Below are 23,337 nucleotides of genomic sequence, written 5' to 3'. Positions count from 1 at the left end.
TCAGTTACACCTGATTAGACAACTCTACAAATGTTTCCAAGCAGCCAATTTACACATTACACTTTACTAGCTTCATAAGACATGTCTTAGCTTTAATAGTGCAACTATATTTAGTAAACCAGCTAGTAGTTACTAACAACTTAGGAAGGACTTTACACTTTAGTGAAGAATTTATGAAGTATGACAACTAAGCGTGTCTTTGACTTGTCATCAGATTGCACACTTCCAGAAGGAGCTAGATGATCTGAAGGCACGAAGCGCAAGAGCTGACTTCAAGGTCGGCCCCAGTGAGGAGATGAAGGAGTTGAGGAAGGAGTCAGAGGACCTCCATATTTTCACTCTGGAGATAAAGGAAACTACAGAGGTATGACCATAATTAAAAAAATTCAAAACATGCACAGATAGTGTTTGGGTGGACCCAACTCCCTGTATACAAAAGCACATTCACCAGGCAGCTGCAAAAGTGCACCGTCATACATATTTAGCTGTTGTTTCACTTTATTTTAATAGCTGATAGTCTTCTTGTTAAATAAAGCTTATTATAGCATTCATATCCTCTTCAAACCTGTTTTTAAAACTATCATGTTTCTTAGTCTCTCCATGGGGACATTGGCACACTGAAGACCACATTACTGGAGGGCTTTGCTGGTGCAGAAGAAGCCAAGGCCCAGAGTGAGCTCAGCAAAGACAGAAATTACAGACAGCTGTTGTACAAAAAACCTCTGGATCCGCGCAGTGAGGAACAGCTCAAGGTGAGACGCAAAAGTAAAGATGAATAGATACTTTTTGTAAAACCTTAAAATGAAACACCTACACACTCAACATTTTTTCATCTTAATTCAGGAGATTCGCAGGCTGTACCAGTATGTCATGTTTGCTGTAGAGGATGTCAATGATGTCCTGGATGTAGAATGGGAGAAACACTTGGAGAAGAAGAAGAAACAGAAGTAAGCTCAAAATATGACTATTTGAACAAATATTTGATACTGAAAACATTTTGTGTTGAGTTTGACTTTAATTGTTTTATCATTTGTTGTAAAATAATTCTCTTCTTCACAGACACATGGTTGTGCCAGGGCGTGAGGGCCTGTTCAATACACTAGCCAACAACTTGTACATCATAAACCAGCAGAAGAACAGGTTGGACCAGCTGGTGAAGGAACTCACTTCACTGCACCTCTACAACAAGACTACCACGCCGCCTATAAACCACAACACTGCTGCAGCAACAAATGCTGGGTAGGAGCTGGCAAAAAACAAGAAATAGGAGTGGAGGAATGTGAAAATCTCTGGGAAATGACTAATTTTGTAAATTTGAGGTTGCTGTAAGAAGGGAGACTCTGTGGAGTCGGTTTTCGTAATTAGAGACCTCGTATTTCAAGTTAAATTCCACTCAAATGGGCTACAATTTGAATCTAGAATAGTTTTTAATAATAAAAACAGAATAAGTTCAACTTAGCAGGTTATTTGTTTTCATAACTGAATGGCATAATGGCTATATAATTACCAATAAAGATTGCACACATTTCTTTCAGTGTAGCAGGGTATAAACAGTGAATGTGTTTACATTTCCTTCATTACATGCCATTCCTAATTATGTGCATCAGTACACCACAAATAGCTATTAGAAAACGTGTCGTTCTTTGCAACTGAAAACAACTTGTTTCTCTGTTTTTGACAGATTGGAAAGCGAGCTTGAGAGTTTAAGGGATGCATTCCTGAAAGCCAGACTTGACACTACCCCTCCTAAAGCCAAATCCAAATCTCCAGGTTTTAATCTTTGTGTATTTTTGATATACAGTCCAGTAAGTATTTGGACATTTACACATTTTTTGTTCTTCACGCTCTGTGTTTCAGCACATTCAATTTGCAATAAAATAGTGGCTACTACATTAAAGTGCCAAGTCTCAGCTTTAATTTGTGTAGGTTTACATCAATATAGAACTGTTTTGAGGGATATAGCCCTTTTAACACATAGTACTCAAAGTTGAGATATTAAGGTATTTAGTTTGCCATAATCAACAGTTAGGTACATTTTTAAAAAAAGCATTTGCACACAGGAAAGCTAGGAAATGATAAACAACCTGGTAGCAGTCTTATTTTAAAAGTGAGACTTGGCATTTTAATGTAATGTAGTATCAGTTACTTTATTTCAAATTGAATGTGCTGAAGCACAGCCTGAAGAAACAAAAATGTGTAACTATCCAAATACTTACTGTTAATATAAAGGATAGCACATTTCTTAATTTCAACAAATACTAACTTGTAGATATTTCTCCAGCAGTCAAGATATCGCCAGTTAAACAGTCCCAGCTGCGAAACTTCCTGTCAAAGAGGCAGATGCCTCCTGTCCGCTCAACTGCACCAGGTACACACCTTCTGGAGTCTTTGTTGATTTTTCTTTTGTAAATTTGTTTTACTGAAATTTGTGGTTGTGTGAAAGTTACAAATGTATTTTAGCTTTACCCCCAGCTCTTCAGTAAAATCGGGGACTAAAATAATTGTCAAATACAAAAATGTTTAAACAAATAAGCCTTTCTTGTGCATTTAAAAGAAGATACTATAAAGATCTGAGAGATACAATAGTTCACTTGCGATTTGACCAAAACTGCAAATACCTGCTCAAAATTCAACATTTGAGGAATTCCATGATGCAAATTAGATTCATGTTGAGATCCTTATGTTGAGCACTATCAAACCAAAATGCAACTATATCACAGGCGTTGGTTATCTTGATGTTCTTCATCTGTTCTCTTCTTCTAGCCAACCTGTCTCGCTCAGCCTTCCTCTCACCAAAATACTATGAGGATTTGGATGATGTGAGCTCCACCTCCTCCCTGTCCCAGTCCCTGGAGCCTCACCTGCCTCACTTGGAGCTGGAGGAGGAGGAACTTCAGCAAGAGCCCCCTCCCATGACTGTCATACCTCCAACTTTGTCCACCCCACGCCACCCCACTGTGGTGAGGACCCCCTCTATCCAACCAGGCTTCGGAGCTATCCAGTCCACCCCTCTAACCAAAGTCCACCCAGTACAGGGCATGGGCTTTGGACTCAGCCCTATTGCCAGTCCTGGTAAGTAAATCATACCAACATCAGCTTTTGAAGAATTTTTTTTTTAAGAATAATGCTGCTAAACACTAGTAGACATGCTTTTCATAAATGTTACTCACTGTATTGACATTTCAGTTCCAACCAATAAGATCAACCTCAGCGGGGCTGATAGCACTGCTCTTGCCACAAAGACAGTAAAACATGGAGCTCCACCAACTGAGAGGACCGTACCTGTCACCATTTCTGCCCAGCAGGCTGCAGCCACTGCTGCTCTCCGAAGGCAGATGGCCAATCAGAAGACAGGTAGGAAATACATGTAACAGTCACCAGCTTTTGACTGCAAGCGAAAACAATTGTGTTCATTTTTAAATGGTAATTGGTTAATTAAAAAAAAAGATATATTAAGTAATTCTGAGCTACATTATGTGTATAGGAAGCTGTAATATCACATTGCTATGCCCACTGTAATCCACCAGGTGGAGACAAAGACCTCCAGACAAAACCATGTGAAACTGGCAGCTTTATGCCTCATCATTTTTGAGTTGTTAGTTTCAGTATAATTCAAACCTTGCTTAAGTTACCATGGAAACATTATTCAGTTCATTTGATTACATCTGTCTGGTCTGCTTTATTTTTTATATTATCGTTTGTGTGTGTGTATGCACATCTGTGTGAGAATTGCTCGCATTGGCATTTGTGTGTGTGCTCCAGCTGCCGTCAGTGCTTCCTTGACAGAGTCCACTTTGAAGACTGTCCCTCAGGTGGTCAATGTTCAAGAGCTTAAGGACAGAGGGCCTCCTGTGCCAGTTTCCACTGTTATAAGGTAAAACACAAAAAGAATAGATTTTTTTTTATTCTCAAAAGTTTGGGTGTGTTTAATAGCTTTAAACCCAACATTTACACATCAGTGAGCTAAAACAAGTTTTATCCATTGAAGGATGATGAGGAAATAACATCGCTTTTATGATATTCTATATGAAGATATATGGAACTGATTGATAGCATGGAGAAGTACTTTCTGTCTAAGAATGATCTTAACTGGGATCCATCCATTTGACTTTGAAATGAAACTGACTTTTTGAGATCACATATTAATTGACATGGTAGATAAGGGTAATTAGGACTTTGCAATTTCCCATTTTCTGCAATTTCCATCCCATTGGGATTAATAAAGTACTCTATCTGTTTTGCCTAGCTGATCTGTTCTATCTGTTTGTCTGCTGATTTAATATTAAGCATGTTATGTAATATTTAGGGCATTAAATCATTAGCATTGTGTGCATTAGTCATTGTATGCATTACACAACTGGCAGACGCCAGCATTCTTTGAGGATGTCACACATTTGCATCCCAGCTTGTTTTCACAAGCCTTGCATATCTTCTATATTCTCTTTGTACTCATCATTAATATATACATACGAGTGTGAAAGAGGATACAGCTGAAAGTCAGCACTATAACCTAAAAGCCACCAATATACTGGAGAATGGAGCCAAAACGAAACTGTGTGAATACTTACTAACTGCACTGTATTCACACTATATAATGATATCATTCCATACCATTCACTTCCCTTTTATTCATGTTTTTCATTTGGCTCTTAGGCTCCATTCACTCCATGATTCACACTTACCTTTTTTCACCCGCACCTTACTCGTTCTGCCTCACTGGGCTGTGCTCCACTTTTGTACTTGATATTTTGGCAGGTCATCCCTCCTTAGGGCTTTTTCCATTTAAAGCCTGCTCACAATAACAAATAAGCAATGCAAGGCATTGTGAGAGTAAGATGATTACAAAAGTGGGCTTTTCAACAATTCTGCACCAAAATACTATTTCCCACTGTCATACAGTAATGGTTCAGACAATTTTTCAAATTATTCCCAGCCTGATATAGAGAACAAATACGCACACTTTACAAGAACAGAATCTTAAAATTTACACAAAAAATACACAGATTTGGGTTAAGTTTAAGTTATAAGTAATTTAGATGTGAAGTGTTCTTTCAACAACATTCATCATAAACAATAATATTGAATTATCGTCCGGCCTGACACAAAGGCAAAATTAGGTTTTGAGAGACCAGGTTTTTGATTGTCCAAATACAGTATGTAGACATGACTAAATTGGAAGGTGTTTGTTATATCTAGTTCTTAATGGACAGAAGAACAAAAACACCAGAAGATTCACTCCTTCCTGTTCTGCTCTCTTCCCCAGTTCATCAGTACCAGATCCAGCAGCTCTGGCGGTTCAGCAGGTTATCGCAACGGTATCTTCCAACCAGGCCAAACGAGTGAGTGCTATCATTTACTCCAACAGCTATCATTCATCTTTTCACATATTTGTTCATCCACACATCTGCGTCACTGTATTACTGACACTTGGGTGACACATAATCCTCAAATTTAAATTGTTTATAAGATACTTAATTTATAATTTATAAATATCAGCCACCCTCTCCACATATGCTTTAAAAAAAGACCCAACCTGTTTTTCTAAAAATTAATTGGTTTAAAAGAAATGTGAAAATACTGACTTTTTACAGTGGTTTAGATTTCCAAGTAGAACTGCACAATGCAGCCACACATACTTTTCTTCAGTATATTTTTTGTATCCATTTACATGTTATCACTTAAGTGCTCAAAAATGAAGCAAGCAAGCATGTTATATACCTCTCCTCACATCTTTTAAAGACCATTCAACTTGTGAAAATTCACAGATTGCTGACAGTTTTGCATGTGAAGACAAACTATTAACTGTATGGGTGAGAAATGTCCCAGCTCCCTCCCATGTTGATGTTACAAATTGCAGTTGGGTGACAGGGGAACTCCTCACACAAATCATTAACACAGTTCAGGCCCAGGTTCAATTTCATGGGACTGACCCGAACATAATGATCTCCTGCCACATGTACACTCTTGCTTTTTTTTCTATATCTCTCTCAAGATTACAGCTTATTGCACCTGTGCTGTAACCTGTAGCGATGTGTTCAAAGGAACCTGCATAATAATTTTTTAAATCTCATATGCACAACAGATGTATACTGTTAATTTCTGCATTACAGTTTTACTTAATTAAGACATAATAACCACTGTCCTTTTTAAAACTGTCTGCAGAATTCTATACAAGGTATCCAGAAACTGTCCACTGAAAGTACAACCCTCCCACAGATGGGCTTCGTGTTTGGTAAGCACATTTAGATATACATTCATAAGTTCTCTTAGATATTGCCCGTATTTGGTTACATTTAATAAACAACATTGCAATCCAGAACGTTGCCTATGATCCTTAATCCTAGGTATGCAAAATCCTGATGTTTCATTTAACATATACTTTATGTCAAAATAAGGTGACACTGTTAATTTCATGATAGATTTTGACTGACTTCAAACACTTCTGTGTCCTTCAGGTCAATTGGCCAAACCAGATGTTTCTGTGGCTCCTGTTAGCTCAGCGGAGCAAAGCACCAGCAAAGGTTTCTCCTTCTCTTCAGCGTGAGTCAATTTTTAAAAATCAGATTAAAGAAGCATTCTGAAGTAAAGAGAGGGCTTTACATTGTTTATAATGTGCAATATTTGATTTATTTAAAGGTAAAGTCAGTGATTCTGGAGAAAGATTGTTCAATAAACTTTTTGTAAAATTCAGCAAATATCTCCTCACGGTCCACTAGCTGTCCGTTCTGTGTGAGCGCTGTAATAAAAATTAGGTGTTCATACACAGCACTGGCTCTGGAAATGGGAAATAAACAAACTGGCTCGAAGCGAGCCACACAACACTAATCCAGCCAATCAAGCCAAAGGCGCAGAAATGTGTAGTGTGGACTGTTGTGCCCCTGAGGGAGCACAAAGGGAGGGGTTTGGGTGTTTAGTTCAAATATCAACAATCTTTCTCCAGAATGACTGATTCTACTTTTTCAAGACCCAGTGAAATGAAGAAGAAAGATGAAGTTCTAATCAAGTTAATTGTTGTTATCCCTTGTTATATGCCAAATATATGTATGAATATACATATATATATATATATATATATATATATATATATATATATATATATATATATATATATATATATATATATATATATATATATATATATATATATATATATATATATATATATATATATATATATATATATAGATTACTCATCCTGCACTTTGAGGTGTTAACATAAATATATCCAATCAAAGGTGATTTGGACAACCAACTAACCTCTTACATCATATAAAACTCCAAAATAATGTAGAAATTTCTCCCTCAGCCCCCACCTCCTAATCTAACCACTTGGGTTTGGGAGGCACAGCAGGAGGCGACCAGCTCTGCATCTCTGTGATTCTCCAAAGACTCATACGATCTGATCAAATCCCTCTCAGAGCGACACCTTGCCCAGACATATATGCTGTTTCACTTGGAAATGTGTCACAACGCAGACGCTAACAATGCTCTCACTGTTGTTTCATTTTGAATTAAATGATTTCTTTTGCAGGTCCACAAACTTCAGTTTTACTTCAGTTACACCAGGAGCTGGAATATCACAAGGTAAAAACAATACAACAGCTTGGTGTCAGATAGTTGTAGGATGATGTCAAGCTTACATTCCTCCCTCATTTTCTGTTTTTCTCCTTATGTCTCTAGTGAAGGATGTGAGTAAATTTTCATTCGGTGGAAACGGCAAAATGTTTGGTCAGACTGGAGAAGAGCCACTCTCCTCGACCTCCCCTGCTGTTGGCACTGCGTCCCCCACCTTGCCTCCAAACACATCAGGAGAAGCAGCCAAACCCACTTCCTCCACAGCTGCCCTCAGGATAGAGCCACAGCCCCCTAAAACAATTGGAGGAGAGACTCTGGGCAGTTTCTCTGGACTGCGTGTGGGTCAAGGAGAAGAAGCTAAAGATTCCTCTGCCAAACCCACTGCTGCCTCATTTACCTTTGGGGACTCTGGACTTGGTATGGGCAAGGGAGCAGCACAGTTTAGCTTTAGTGCAGATCTCCTGAAGTCTTCAGAAGATTCTACAGGAGCAGACTTGTCCAAGGGGGCAGTGTCGGGCAGTCTGTTTAAGCCTCCTGAATCAAACACCAAGCTGGCCTTCTCTGTTCCCCAGTCTAGCTCAACTGCCTCAGCTTTACGTACGTCTTTCAGTAGTCTCCTTGCAGCCCCCTCAGAAGCATCAGAGGAACCAAAAGCTCCCTCGCAACCTTCAGAACCCACACCACCTCCTGAAAAGGAACCTGCTACTGAACCCCCTGTAGAGAGTGTCAGCCCCTCTGTAATACCTGAGCCTGCAACAGATACAGCCACCACAGAAACCACAGAAACCACGACGACAGTTAAAGCACCAACACCCCCTTTGGCCACAACTGCCCCCACCCCAGACCCTCCCTCCTCCAGCACCACTCCAGCTGAAGCAACCCCTCCAGCACCAGCCAGCGCTGCTCCCACAATAGAAGCCATCCCAGACTCCACCACCACCACCACCACCACCACTGCCGCCACCACCACCGATCCTGTGCCCACTTCAGAGGCTGCCACTCCTGCGGTTGTGCCTGTCTCTCAGGCAGCTCTAGCAGCATTCCAGGTGCCCACTTCTGAAAAGCCAGGTTCCATTTTTACTCAGCCTCCTCCCGCAACAACGGACAGCAGTTCTCTTGGAGTCACACCAGTAATCAACACGGTTGCCACTGCAGCCACAACTCCCACCCCTACAACTGCTAACAGTGCAACAACTACTGTTGCTAGCAGTGTGTTTGGACAACCTGCTGCACCTCCAGCCTCCTCAGCCTCCTCAGCCCCCACACCACCAGCATCCACAGGATTTGGCTCAGCTGGGTTTGGTACATCAGCTGGAACTGGTTTTGGCAAGTCAGTATTTGGCCAGGTAAGTGGCTTTGGCCAGCCTGCCAGCAACACCGGAACATCCAGTGGCTTTTCTTTTGGACAGTCAGCATTTGGAGCCAGTTCTAGCAGTGCCACTACTGGAGGAGGTCTTTTTGGTGCTGCTACTGCAAGCAATGCTAGTTCCTTCTCCTTTGGCACAAGCAGTGCCAACACAGCCAGCAGCAGTGGCACAGGACTGTTCGGAGCACAGCAAAGCACAGCCCCAGCATTTGGGCAGAGCTCTGGATTTGGGCAAGGATCTGTGTTTGGGAGTAACACCACCACATCCTCATCTACAGGATTCAGCTTTGGACAGCCATCAGGTAAGAGTTTGTGGTTAATGGTTTTATGTATTAGCACTAAGTAAGGAAATATAATGTATATAAATATAATGTACAAATGCTGGAATAATTGCCTCCTAAAAGCCTGATCAGATCTGTACTTTGTAAGTACGGATGTTATATGACACCTATCTTACGCTGTCATTTTGGCCAGGTCTCTCTTGTAAACCAGATAATTTCTCTCAAAAGACTTACTCGTTAAATAAATAAAAATAGTCTTATGATGTCAGTGTCATTAATGATGAAAAAGGCTGAAAAGCTTGTAGTGGACAGTGTTGAAAAGTTTTTGAAAGAACTCATGTTTTTTTTACCTTCCTTATCTTCTTTATCACCTTCTTTATTGTCCTTTGCCTTTATCACCTCAATGATGTTTCTACCTCTCTCACCTTTGTCATTTGGGCTAAATCTAAAATTTTCCCTTATGTGCTGTTGCATATGTAAATTGTAGTTTCAGTGGCACTAAGTTGCTAGTACTACACTCAACCTGACTGACCCAAGTGAATCTGTGCAATACATTACATCACCTCAGCACAACGTCTTCAGCTCACAAAATTTATACTGGAAGTAAGTCTGTTGCTGTTTAAAAATTAGAGACACCTTCAGACTCCCAAAATAATGGGATATACAAGGTTCTCAATTTCAAACCAGTCAGCTGTAAAAACTAAGTCTGCCAGAGACGTTTTGATCATTCAAAGTGGTTATATTTACTAATCAGAGCTGCAAAAGAGTACAAAAATATCAAGTTATTCAGCTCACCAGCCTGCACATATTGTGGTGATTAAAGCCAAATATGTCACTTCTATCTCTTTACATGCCATCAGCTTGCCAGAGAGAAGACTGATATGGTCTGTAGTGTACTGCCACCATGAGGGGGTCAGAGGTGTTGCAGTGGCTGTGAGATTTGGAGTGTTGTAGTGATCTGAGTAAGGAGAGTGGCAATGAGGGAGTTGTCCCATTCCCAAAGATTCTCTAAATTCCCAAGGCAGTATGGGAATGTCTGAGGCTCTGTGGACAGCTGATGTCAATGTATCAGCTCAGCAGTTAGAAGCAGCTTTTCATTCCTGCCTGCAGACTTTATGAGGGTCTGACTTTGCAGAGTAAGCCCATTCTAATTTATGACGCTGTCTGTGTGGCATCACCAGCTTCATGATGTCTATTAGTGCAGAGTAGGATTGCCACGGTGAGAAAATTTTCCCACCAGTTAATAAACTCGTAACCACACCAGTGTCACAGGTTACACCGGACCTTTTACAAGATAAGCAGGAGAGTTTCTGCCGAAAACAAGCACTGAGACTTGGGGAGAAATGAGGCCAGCTGCTCGCTAACAGATACGTGTGTCTACAACATAGAGCAGGAGGGAGGACAGACGTCACACTCCTCTACTCTGTGCTGCGACTGCTGCTGCTGCTGTGGATGGTCACAGAGCAAACACTTTGAGTTTATAATTGTAGCGTGTCAGTATTGATAACACGCTTAGTATTTTACAAATTAGAGTTTTTTGATTTGATGAACGTGGGCGCTGATATGCGAAAATGAACTAAATGGGTTTTATTGCTATGAAAAAAAAGCAGGACGACAGTATGGGCGGTGGGCAAGAAATGTATTGGGTTAATGCCTGAACACTGTGTGACACCGGTAACACCAACTACTGTGGCAAGCCTAATGCAGAGTTGACAAAAAATTGTCTGTCTTGACTGTATTTTTTGTTTCCTTTTTATTACAGGTTTTGGCTGCTCCACCGCCACCCCTGTCTTTGGCCAACAACCCAGCAGTGGGAGTGTATTTGGACAGGTATCATCCCCTGATTGTTTATAGTTTACAATATATGAATAGAATTTTCTTGAACTTAAACCTTTCACGCATTCTTCTATACACATTGCCTAACTAACACTACTCTCCCAGCAGCAACCGTCGTCGGGCGGTAGTCTGTTTGGTTCAAGTTCAACCAATACAGCAGGCTCATCCACTGCTGGAGGATTCTTCAGCGGCCTGGGAGGCAAACCGAGCGAAGACGCTGCCAACAAGAACCCATTCGGGACCACTGCGTCCCCTGGAGGGTTTGGGCAGCCTGCTCAGACAGGTAGGCTAAAACAATGAAGAACACTGGAGTTCTTATTTTTATTCTACCTGTGCTCACATGTTGTTCAGTAAGTGTTAGATCTGCTTTACCATACAAGACACCAAACTTAAACCACTGAGCAAAATAAACAAATCCTCATTTTGCTGTTCTTGAAAGTTGCATGTATCTACTTGTTTCTCCTCAAGGTACCAACAGTCTGTTTGGAAATAGTGGTGCTAAGACCTTTGGTTTCGGACAGTCCTCCTTTGGAGAGCAGAAACCTAGCGGGACCTTCAGTACTGGTGGAGGAAGTGTCGCCTCCCAGGGCTTTGGCTCCTTCTCTACTCCGACAAAAGCAGGTACAGATTTCCCCATATTGCTTTAGCGCTTTCTGTCTCACCCTTGAAATACTCTTGTCCACTATATGAAATGATGATTGCTTGTATTTTGCAGTTAACAGTATATCAGACAATTTATACTGCTGACATTCTCAAACCAGACTTGTTTATGAAGTGCTGTTCCTACTTCTTTGGGGTATGAATTAATTCTCTTAATTAGAATTGAGAACATGGCTGAGTAAATGTTCCTGTTATTAAGTAATTGGAGAATTTTATAATTCCATGCATAGTTGAGCTGATAGGGCTTGAATTAGTGATTTTTGATATCATCTGTACTTTAACATTTTCTTCCGGATCTGGCTCATGGGGTTCTGGCTTATTAATATGTGAGGTTCAGTAATAGTGGGATGGCTGTGATTTGGATGCCTTTTTAAGAATGCATACTCAAACATTCCCCATTTCACTCAGCTGCACACTCTTGACATTGCCTTCTCCTTTATCATTTGAGCTACAGCAAGTGCCCTTATCTCCTCACCCCAGCAGAGCAGTCAGATGCTCCATCATTACCTGCCTCAATACTGCTGATGCAACGTTACCTCTCAGCACTGCTAAGTCTCAGTGCAACGAGTCAAAGATGTTATGTTTTTATTTCAGTATCAGATGTCTATTTACTACACGAACAGCTTTTAATTACCTATTTAAGCTACAGTTATTTCAAAACTTTAATTTTTATATTTATTGAAAATTTTCTGGTATAGGATACAAATCCTCCACACCAGACTCAAAACAAAGAAACCATACAACAAAACAATACCACAATATACTAGCCACACAATTATATTGGTGATCTATATTTTTAATATTATCATTCAATAGAACTGCAATTTTAGGGGTAAAATAATGTATATTTAAATGCATTTGCAAGTGTACAGTATGTGTAAAAAGCATAACACCATTAAAATAGAAAGGTCTGAGTTGAAAGGCTTCAACCGTGACATGACTCCCTCTGTCATCTCTTTCTCTGCATCTTGTGCTAATCATGCGGTGTCATGCATGGTTAGAAAACATAGCAATTTTTCTGCTACAGTTTAGCTTTATCTGGTTTTCATAACAGTTAAAAACATGTGAAGACAGCTAGATATGAGCTGATGTTATGCTTTGTCCTTGTTGATTTGTCATACTATACTTTATGAGTTAATGTTAATCAGACAAACAGCATCCACGTGTTTCTGTGTCAAGTCATAGGGTTGTCTCACTGCTTTAAAATTGATTTGCAGTTTACTTAGAAGAGGACTGACATCCATCCTTATTTGGCTTTGTTTCATATTTGTATCAGGCCTGTTCATGTTGTTAAAATTCTTCATTAGCTAATGGAGGTTAATAAAATAAATATTTAAAAATTGGAAGAGACTATTTATTTTTAGAGCAGGACACAAGCAACATTAGGTGCAAGTTGAGGAAGGAAAGAGGCAATAGGAAAAGTTTAATGTGCATTTCTTTTTGCTTGAAGGCAGAAGTTTTACTCTCAGCCCAAAAGATGGTTTAGGACTTAACAGTCCTTTACCAGGGTCACAAAATATTTTTTTTCTGTGGAAGCCAGAGCCATAAAACACAGCCGCTAGTGGAAGCAATACCAAACACATGTTCAGCTTATTAGCTATTATTGTAGTTGGGAGAGATTTTGTTCTTAATAAACTTGTAAACTTGGTCTGAACTGCCTACAATGCTCCTAAATCCAAGCTATGAGACTGCTGACAAAAATTAAACATTTAGAGTGGCTCAAGAGCAGATGAAATTAAGTGTAGAAAAGCATGAAGAATTAACTTGATCCCTCCCTAAATAGATTGCTTGTTTTCAAAGTGTAAATCGAGCTTCCTTCTTAGATTTTTTTCTTTGCCCTTCTGTGTAATAAGCAGCAGCAGCAGCAGCAGCAGTAGTAGTAGTAGTAGGAGTTGCCATCCAAGCTATCCCTCCACCCCACTGGGATATTGGTACCACTCAGCACACTAATGCCCTATCACTGGCCTTTATACAGGAAATGTAATCTTGTTACATTAGCTCAATCAATTATTTACTGGGGCATGCTGGTCGCCAGGCTGTAATTTCAGAACACCCTTTCGCCCCTGCTACTCCTTCATCTGAGGCTTTGAGTTGGTGTGAAGTAGTCACCCAACATTAAGTTGCCACATTGTGTTATTCCAAAACAATAATGGACTGCACACAACAAAGAGTAATACAGTAACTGTATTAATCATGCAGGAAAATGTTCATGATTTTCGTAAACAAAATTTGAATATTGCAATGATCATTTCCATCTGTTTACATGTGTACTGTTATTACCCTTTCAGGTAGAGTCAGCCCAGGTTCAGACGACACATGGGATTTATGTATAGAAATATTTACGCAGGAGTCAAAGCAGGACCGTTCACACTGATGTGTTTCTGTCCAGTAGAAATGCTCGCATCATCCTTCAACAGCCATGGAAACAGCATAACAAACTCCTCTTTTTTTTTTTATCTTGTCTTTGTATAGGTACTTTGGACAATCTAATTCCCTGAATATTTTCTTCTGCCTTCTCTTACAATGTGTTTTTTTATCTACTTTCCCTCCTGCAGGCAGTTTTGGCAGCGCACCAGTGTTTGGGAGTCCCCCTTCTTTTGGTGTTTCCCCGTCATTTGGCGCCGCAGCATCGTTTGGCTCGAGCCCTTCCTTTAACAACGCCATGGGTTCCTCAGCTGGTAAAGTGTTCGGAGAGGGAACGGCAGCTGCTAACATGGGAGGATTTGGGTACGAAACTTTATATGTTTTCAAGATTCAAGAGACTTTATTGCCATTTGCACAGGGTCCATGCACATTGGAATTCTTGTGTGGTTCACTCAGATTAAAACTAAGAAATCTGTTAAAGGTTTGGAAAAAAAGGTTAGCTATGAAAATAATTTTTAGTTTGTTATAGATAGACCTTTTTTTTTGAGCATCTTGTAGGATCAGCCTCAGATTGAGATTTGCTTCCTCTTCTCAATTGCCAGTTGATGAGATCCTTGCTTACGTAGCACGAAACAGAGAGCGGTAATAGCCAAAGAGAGCCTTCTAACAGCCTTCTAAGCTGTTGTTGCTCCAAGACTGTTTTGATATTGATATATTTGTCATTCACTGCTGGTGAAGAGGCAAGGGACTCAGATACCAGTAAAATTGTATAATTTGTGTGTAGTTTACTGTGGTTGCCATGGTCACGCTGCAGGCCGTGGTGGCAAGTTGATAAACTTGAACCTTCATCAACTTAAATGGCAGCAGCAAATAGCTACACGTGTTCATAAAAGCGGTGGCTGCCTTTTCTCTCGTTGCTGTCAAGGAGGCGGTGGCAGAAACTGCTCACTGTCTGAAGGCACCTTTAGGGTGACAATGACAGCCAGCTAGCCACTGTTGACTTCAATAGAAATAGACACAGAAATACATCTATTCATCTACATTGGCAATATACTGTACAGTATACTTGTATAGTATACTGTAATAGTTTAAATCTATGCCTGCTTTAGCATTTAAGGCATAAAGCAACAAATATTTGAAGCAGCACAACATCTGATTTACAAAAGAAGTGTAACGCATTAGAACAACTGTCTCATTTTTGGTTGTTACAATGTTACTGTCAGTAAACATTTGCAAATGTCAGTGTCACCAGGATATGTGTGCAAGAGCGGAGCAGCAGGATTTTGCCTGCAGCTTTTTTAGAAATCAGAACATCTGTGTTCTCTCTCGCTCACTGCGCCATCACACAAGCATAACACATAAAGTAATTCAAGGTCAGCATTCACCATATTGTTAAACCCTCTGTTAACATTAATAGTGATGACGAAATAAAATAAACCAATTTCAGGGCTTACTAGGAAGCCAAATGGAGCATGTTTTGGAAGCATCCTTGAAGCCTTGTGTATTTATTAAAGGAGGCTGCTTTCACAATGTTGAATCCACTGCCATTATATGCACACAGTATTTTCTTCTGACTCCAACAGGTAAAACCCCTCAAGTGGCAGAGGCTTTCAAAAAAATTTTACTTCAAGGTCCATTTACTTGCTTTGTCTGGAGCTCTAATCAACATATTGCTGTCTTTATTAGCGAATATTGGAGTTTGCTCTGTGTTTGTCCATGTCATGGACAATAGATATGCAACATTTTAACCATTGCAGCTGCCTACACTCTCCTTCACAGATCACGTATGTGTTAGTTTTCTGACTTTGACTATCTCATATTTGTAAGATTTCTCTTGTTTCTGTCCCTTCTTCCTCTACATAGTTTGTTACAATTTGGGGAGGAATTAGGAGCACTTAGTTTGATGTCATAGATCTCCCTGCTAATGCAAATGCTGCAGAATCATTGTCATTTATGAGTAAGATTGCATAAAGGCAGACAATCGAAAGCACAATTTTGATATAAATAATTGTGCAGCCCTACTCTGACGTATGAGGGACTGTAATTCTACTATAATACTAAATATAGTAGACCACTGAATCTTCACAGCCCTCAGCAAGTCAGCCTCCTTCCAATTGAGATTTCATTTTAGGCTCCAGAAAAGGGGATTAATTCACCTCCTTTCCACACAAATCATTTCTCCAGCTTTAACAGCCTTTGTGTGTCCACCATGTGGCAGCGAGCATTGCTACGTGCCTGAAATTATAGAGCTCTGTTCTGTGCAGAACAAGATTATTCCCCTCAGATAATCTCACTCTGGGGTCATGCTGCCTGCAGATTAAACTGGCCTGCTCTCTCTCTCTCTCCCTCTGTTTTGCTTATTCTCTCTTTTCTCTCCCTCGGGAGTCAATGGGCGTGGGTCCTGTAGAAGGGATTATCACTTAAACCCCCCATCTCTCAATCCTCTAGTACCCACACACACACACCACCATCTGACACCTTCTGCCTTGCTGGCATGTTTACTTGGAAGGAGCTAAACAAATCGTATACTGTATCCTGGACGTTTTAATATTTTCTTTATCAAAATAAATTGTGTGTTTAAACCAGCCCTGTTAAATGGTTTCCTCACTCATTATCAGATATTTATTTTGAGTCAGTCAGTCGAACCTTTTAGTTATATCACACCCTCTGTTTCTGCTTCCGTTTTCAGCTTTGCCTCACCTCCCAGCGCCCCGTCCTTTGGTGCTCTAGCCAATCAGAGCGCTCCGTCATTTGGAGGCCTGGCCCAGCAGGGCTCTGGTTTTGGAAGTCAGCCCAGCAGCTTTTCAGGCTTTGGACAACAGCCACAGGCTGGAGGTGAGACTACTACTTCAGTTGCTATGTTTATCTTCTCTCATCATTCTCAAATGTCCTCTTGATTACCAGCAGTTAGTAAATATTGTAAGCATCAGTATGCAATTCTTCCAGCATCAGTACAGTTTAATAGTGATGACAACAAAAAAAGTCTGCTTGGGTACCAAACTCGGTACTTTTAAGGGCACCAACTGACTTACGTTGGCACTACTGAGTACCTGTTCACGTTGGATCAGATGATGCCAGATTTTGGTACCTTGAAAGCAGGTTGTGTTGTGAATTCAAATAAACATTGATGAGCTTCCTTATAAGCCTTTCAAAAAATCCCTCCTAGTTTACTGACACATGTGCACCTGAAATTTCTGTCCTGTGTTCCTGTTTGTACTTTGGGATATCAGCCTTACTTTACTGTTTCCTGACTGCTTTCAGCCATATCAGGGCTGTGTTAAGTTACTGCTGATGAAAACATTTCCTGCCACTGTTTCATATTAAAACCTTTCCACTGACAAACTAACGGAAGGTTTAAGAACTTACAGGGCGTGAATTATACCACGTCCAAACGGCCAGTGCCGTGGATGCCCACGCCTTCTATTTATAGGCTTTAAAGACTTTATTTTATCATTATAATATAGCAATGACAATTATAATTAATATAATACAATATAATTGACATTTAAAAAAAAAAATCAATCAGATAGCATTTTGTGGAAAAGTCTAACATTCAGTGCACAGTTTTAATAAACCCAGTACTGTTTTTCAATACACTGACTCCTAATTGTTGATTGTACACTGTTTTGACTTCATACAATGTAATTATCACTTATTGTTATTGCACCATTAGTCTTTGCCTTGGTGCCCTACATTTTGGCCACGATGCCCCAATGAATTTGTATTTATCAAAGGCCAAAGTGGCCTTGACCTCAAAATGACTTAATTCCAGGCCTGAACTCAGAGAAAAAGAAATGTGTTTATCGCTGAGTTAGCAGAACTTTGTTAGCAGTGCTATTTTTCAATAAAAACAAGTTGACACAACAAGATCTAGAGATATTTGGAGTTATGTGTTCAGTGGATCAGTTAGAAATACTGCAGAGAGGAAGAGTACAAGCAGAAACAGCCACAGTGAGATGTCTGATGAAGATCTGCAGACAACAGGTTCTTGATGCATTTTCGGCAAACAGTACATCTCCAACAGGTAGCCTACACAACTTATTTTACTTTGTTTGTTATTAATTTGTTGTTGTTTGTTTTACCTCACACAACAAAATGTTCTAAATAAATAATAGTCTTGAAATTGAGAAGTTTGGACTTATTTTTTGAGAGTTAAGTACTGAAAAATTAATATTCCAGGTATAGGTTCAAATGTGAATGGTACCCAACCCTTTTGGCTTTTTAGTCGTCTCTTTTCATCATATAAGATTATACCAAATAAACAAATCACAATTGTAACCCCCCACCCACTATGTATTGATTTATCTAACGTGTGTACTTGTTATTTTTTTAGTTGGTGATCTTTAGAAGATTAAAAAAAAATGCCAAGTGCAAAGATAATTTTGTGTATTTTTTATGATTAAAATAGTATTGAAATAAAATCGTCAATCAGTTTTTTAAACAGAATCAATGTTCAGACGAGAAAATGATAGTTGTACCGCAGAAATAGCGAGGAATCTTACAACCAAACATTTACTTGTTTGGGTGCAGTGATTAGACTTTCAGTGTAGACTGTGCACCAGATGAAGGTTCACAAAAGACATCTATTTACCTCTTTTGGCAAGAAGTTATTCCCCATAGAAAAATCAATTTGCAATTTCAAACATGAGTCAACTTTGACTCAATTTTAACTTTTTGAGTTCATATGCATGCATGACCCAAATTTGTTTAACAGATCAGAGTTCTCTTGCCATCTTCCTCCCACTTGTTTTTGTGTGATCATTGTGTTTTTCTCTCTTTTGTCTCTTTGCTTGTATTTGTGCAGCTCTTAATGGCTTTGCTGTCAGTCATATACATACTGTGCTGTACATCAGACCATCCAAGTGTCGTTTTCATCCGTTCGTCTTTCTTTGCCTGCTCTGCTGCTATCTTTGATAGTCCTGGGTGGCAAAGTTTTGCCAGTCGGGTCATGTTGCGTGCACAACACACAGTCACAGATCTATTAGTTAGATATGACTCATGCTGTGAAATCAACATTGCATTAGGATTATTGTTTTTTCATCTTTTGCCAGACTGGCAGTCAGTGTTTTATTCCTAGAATCACCCTGCTTATTAGCTTGAGTAATAATAATGTCATCTTTTTTCCATTTTGTAGGATTCCCCGGAAACACCTTTGGGGCTGCAAACCAGTAAGTGTGGTCAATAAATTTTATTTTAATTTAAGCCTTTTTTGTGTTTCCCATGAGTATGAACTGACAATTAGACAGACCCACATTTCTTCCTCCCGCAGCAGTGCCCGTGGTGTGTGTGTTTGAACACTACTGTTCAAAAACACACATCTTTTCTTCCACAGCACTGCTCCCCGTAGAACCTTTCAGATTTAATACCACCACATCTACCCTCATATATTTCCACTTCTCCGTCTTTTCTTTATTCATTTAAAGTCAACTTCAGCTTTTTTGCAATTTCACTATAAAAATACAGAGATGTTTTTTCTGTCTGGCACTCTTAACCTTGGATAAAAACACAAATAGAAATGAATAATACATGGAATAATATTTACGAAGGGAGATTCAATAAATGATATAATAAATACAATGCTGCATGCACATACTAATGTATGGTATGGCTCATAATTCTTACCCCTGTGGGAAGTCACTGTCCCCGAAATGGTTCGGTGCATGATTTAATGCTCTGGTAACACTCCTTTACTAATTGCCCCCTTGTGATTAGTTTACCATTCCCATCCTATTGCTTCTCCTTTCTTTCTCTCATCCCTCAATTCCACTCTCTTCCTCCCCTGCTCTTATGCCTCCTCTCCCTCAGTTTGCTGCTGTGTGTCACATGGCAGCCAGTGTTCCCCGGGGTGTGTTCCAGTGGAATGCACTCAGAAGTGTGCAGGACTGTGTGGAGACGAGACTTAGCTTATTGGAGACATTCGCATGCTATTAATAATCCTTTTCTCTCACTCATTTTTTTTCTTTTGTGTCTCCCTTCTATATTCAGCTTTATGCTTATTGTGTTTCTTTGCTAACTTGTGCCCATTTTTGGGATTGTAGCGATATTAAATTATTGGTCACTAATTTTCTTGTAAATAAGCAAAAAAAAAGCCTTTATCTTTCTTTCTTTTTTTTAAATTTTTAATTTTTTTTACTGAAACCAGACAAAATGGGAAAAATACATCCATGTCCTGTCCATTTTAACGCCCCAATACCGTCATGCTTGAAGAAACATGGGATTTAAGTAAAAAAAATTCAAACAATCTCAATGTTATTTGCAATTTAGTTCAACCCTTGCAGTATTTTTGCACAAAAAATAAGTCAAATTAGAGGAATTCTTAGGATTATGACCTGATTACTGCCCTTTTCCATGTAAAATAAATACGGACAAGTCATCACAGCAAAACTCAGCGTAACCCCGATGGGATTGTGAAACTAAAACACAGAATGACTGATATTCTTATAGCTAAAAAAACACACACACACACATACATGAATACACACACATATATCCATGGAACACTGCAAGCATTCACAATTAAATATTGCATTGATTTAGATGACAGTAGTCACACGCTCATCAATACACATTAAGCACATTACCAGACATCAAATCTATGAAGACGAAAGTAAATATGTTTGTTTTGGGTTTTTTTCCCATGTTGTGTTCATTTTGAATATGAAGCTGTCTATCCAGCTCCACTGTGTTTCTATTTCACATTTCTTCTGATCGTCCTCTTTTAAATTAACAAATCACTAACCTTATCACTAACATTATATGTCTGGTTGTTTCAACACTTTATTGAAGCTCTGTCATTCTTAAGTTGACTGAAATATTTAAATCCAATATGTAATACATTAGTAACTGCACGTTTACATTATATGAAAAATTTTACAGGTCTTGTACATCATTTTATACACATTTCCTTGTAATTCAGTATAAAATATTTTATGTATTTAGAAGTCTTGAGACCTAAAATATAATTTTAGGCAAAGTTCTACAAATCTGTTAATTTGATTGACAGATAAGAGTCCACAAAGCCACAACCCCTGCAGAAGGTCCACTTCATGGTAGAGGAAATAAATAAGCAATTTCTTTATATTACTACGAGTAATGCTGTTTCAAGCGTTCAAACTCTTTTTCAATAATGTTTCCCTCTCTGCTTTGTCTGTTATTTCTTCTTCCAGATCAAGTTCTCAAACATTTGCCGGTTGGAGAAGCTAATTTTATTAAACCGTCATGAGCTAGACGCCACTGCTACAGTACTTTCTGCAATCAAGCTCTTTGTGCCACACAGTGGGACGAGGGTTGAACGGGTGAATAAAGTGAAGTAGAAGCCAAATTTACATGCATTGTCATTGTTGAAAACTTTTGCATATTTAAGACAGAAATTACAAGTTTTAAGAAACTTGTACAGTGCAGTTCAAACCCTCTCTGTATATTAACTATAGGTTTTAATTTGCTGCATTCACTGGTTTTATTATTAAGAAAACACTAAGAAGTGTTGACATCCATACAAGCAGAAGACTGCTCGGTGTGAGGAATTTTGAAAAGCTCGTATTGGGCCTTCGATGCACGTGAATAGTTCCATTTTCAGTTATGTTTTTGATCCAAAGATGGGCTGTTATGAATGGGTGCAGGATAATTTCTGGGCTTTTTTTTTTTTTTCTTGTTGTCCAGACTTACTTTCATAGTATTTACATCATCACTGTCATTTATGCTTAGGTTTTACTCATGGACTTCACGGTAAATATTTTGGAGACTATGATAAATGCAACTTCACATCGTGCCTACTGGAGCTGAACAACACGAGGCTCACACACGTCTAAACGAGTTTTATTACACCAGTTTTTGACAGTGAAACTTTTTTGAACAACAAATTTTGTAGTTTCCACCCTGACATCTCTGTAACAATGGTCCATTCCTTTGAAATAACATATTCATCTGCACACAATGCAACTAAAACTGATTTAAATTGGATTTTTTTAAGAATGTATTCATTTCATCTTCCATTGTCCCAGACGATGCTGATGTGAAGCTGTGTCCCAGTCTCTAAAAGTTTTACAATGAAATGAGTGAGGAGAATGTAATTAATAATGTGCACTATGGCAAAAGCTGCAATTATCAGTCGGGAATCTGAACATAAACTGCAAAAGTTAGTGGTGAGTGTAAACAGGTTCATGACCTTCAGACAATGTAGCTACTAACATTGCTGCACGTTGATGCAGTTAGGTCTGTGACTGTATGGATTTCTTACTGTGGTGAAAAAGAAACACATCCCCGTGGTTTGGTGTTTTACTGAGCCCACTCAAAACCCCACAGTCAGTATCACATGACCTCAATATTGCAGTAATGCGGTTCTGGTCACAGCCCTAGTCGCAGTTTACAGTCTTGCCACACTTAATTCTTTACTCTCATAACATTCACACACCAGGGTGATGTTTGGTTCAACGTTTATTTTGTGTCCAACATTTTAAAGTTTTTGTTTGCGCACTTTGACACATGCAAATGTGCAAACAATATCAAACTTTACTTCTCTATTCCAATATTCTATCATTCTCAATATTCTTTGGTGGAATTATGTAAAACGGTGTTTTCAGCATGGCTCCATAAATTAAAATTCAATCCAGTTCTGTCAATACAGTCTTTAACACACTTGTCAAAAGGTACACCTGTGTAGAATGTAGTAAAATTCAACAGTTTGAACTATAATGGAAAAAAAAAATTGTAGTTTGAAATGAAAAAATATATATTTTCCTTTTTCGAGTGATTTTTGCAGTAACTCCACTGTTGTATATTTTTACATGAAATACTGGAAATAAATGGAATTTCTCAAACTAAACATTTGTCTACTCTAAATAGAATTTTATATTTTGAAAGTTATTCCAGCTATTTATACATTTTTCTTCATACTCATTAGGAAAAAAAAGAATGGTCAGCTTTTTGTATTACTGTAAATTTTCCCAATATCACATATACTTACTTACTGTATTTGTTAATGCAGCTGTGTGAATGGCCCACTGATAATGGTTATTCTTTTTCAATGATCAATACTTTTCTTGAGGGAAAACTGACCATAAAGGCAAACAGATTATTTTCTGATCATAACATGATTTATTCAATAAGGGAATTTGGAAATAGTGCTTCACATAATTACATATTGATAAGTTATCAATATGTAACAAAGTGGGAAGTTGTTATCTTGATTATATAACATTTTATTGAATTATTTTAATAGCAAAACTTCTTACTAAACATCCTAAGTAGTAGAACATC

General features: G+C 38.9%; 1 protein-coding gene across 4 annotated transcripts in view; it reads left to right on the top strand.

The window, feature by feature from the left end:
* The window catches only part of nup214 (nucleoporin 214), a 32,731-nt gene extending 9,831 nt beyond the window's left edge, over positions 1-22,900 (top strand). The window contains exons 16-37 of one of the 4 annotated variants that reach the window (XM_044333827.1): positions 215-364; positions 594-752; positions 844-947; positions 1,060-1,239; positions 1,682-1,770; positions 2,282-2,368; positions 2,764-3,072; positions 3,187-3,354; positions 3,763-3,874; positions 5,264-5,339; positions 6,163-6,232; positions 6,456-6,540; positions 7,532-7,584; positions 7,681-9,243; positions 10,985-11,052; positions 11,164-11,341; positions 11,527-11,679; positions 14,274-14,445; positions 16,772-16,917; positions 19,217-19,250; positions 21,086-21,131; positions 21,249-22,900. In XM_044333827.1, the coding sequence (XP_044189762.1) occupies positions 215-364; positions 594-752; positions 844-947; positions 1,060-1,239; positions 1,682-1,770; positions 2,282-2,368; positions 2,764-3,072; positions 3,187-3,354; positions 3,763-3,874; positions 5,264-5,339; positions 6,163-6,232; positions 6,456-6,540; positions 7,532-7,584; positions 7,681-9,243; positions 10,985-11,052; positions 11,164-11,341; positions 11,527-11,679; positions 14,274-14,445; positions 16,772-16,917; positions 19,217-19,250; positions 21,086-21,089 (3,960 nt within the window). In that variant the 3' untranslated portion in view covers positions 21,090-21,131; positions 21,249-22,900. The remainder of the gene's footprint in view (positions 1-214; positions 365-593; positions 753-843; positions 948-1,059; positions 1,240-1,681; positions 1,771-2,281; positions 2,369-2,763; positions 3,073-3,186; positions 3,355-3,762; positions 3,875-5,263; positions 5,340-6,162; positions 6,233-6,455; positions 6,541-7,531; positions 7,585-7,680; positions 9,244-10,984; positions 11,053-11,163; positions 11,342-11,526; positions 11,680-14,273; positions 14,446-16,771; positions 16,918-19,216; positions 19,251-21,085; positions 21,132-21,248) is intronic. The other 3 variants (XM_044333826.1, XM_044333825.1, XM_044333824.1) reach the window with 3 other exon arrangements.
* The last annotated feature ends 437 nt before the right edge of the window (positions 22,901-23,337 follow it).

This window comes from Thunnus albacares, chromosome 18, assembly GCF_914725855.1.
Source record: "Thunnus albacares chromosome 18, fThuAlb1.1, whole genome shotgun sequence".
Taxonomy (NCBI): Eukaryota; Metazoa; Chordata; class Actinopteri; order Scombriformes; family Scombridae; genus Thunnus; species Thunnus albacares.
The sequence above is the reverse complement of the archived record's forward strand: the minus strand, read 5'-3'. Positions and strand labels throughout refer to the sequence as shown.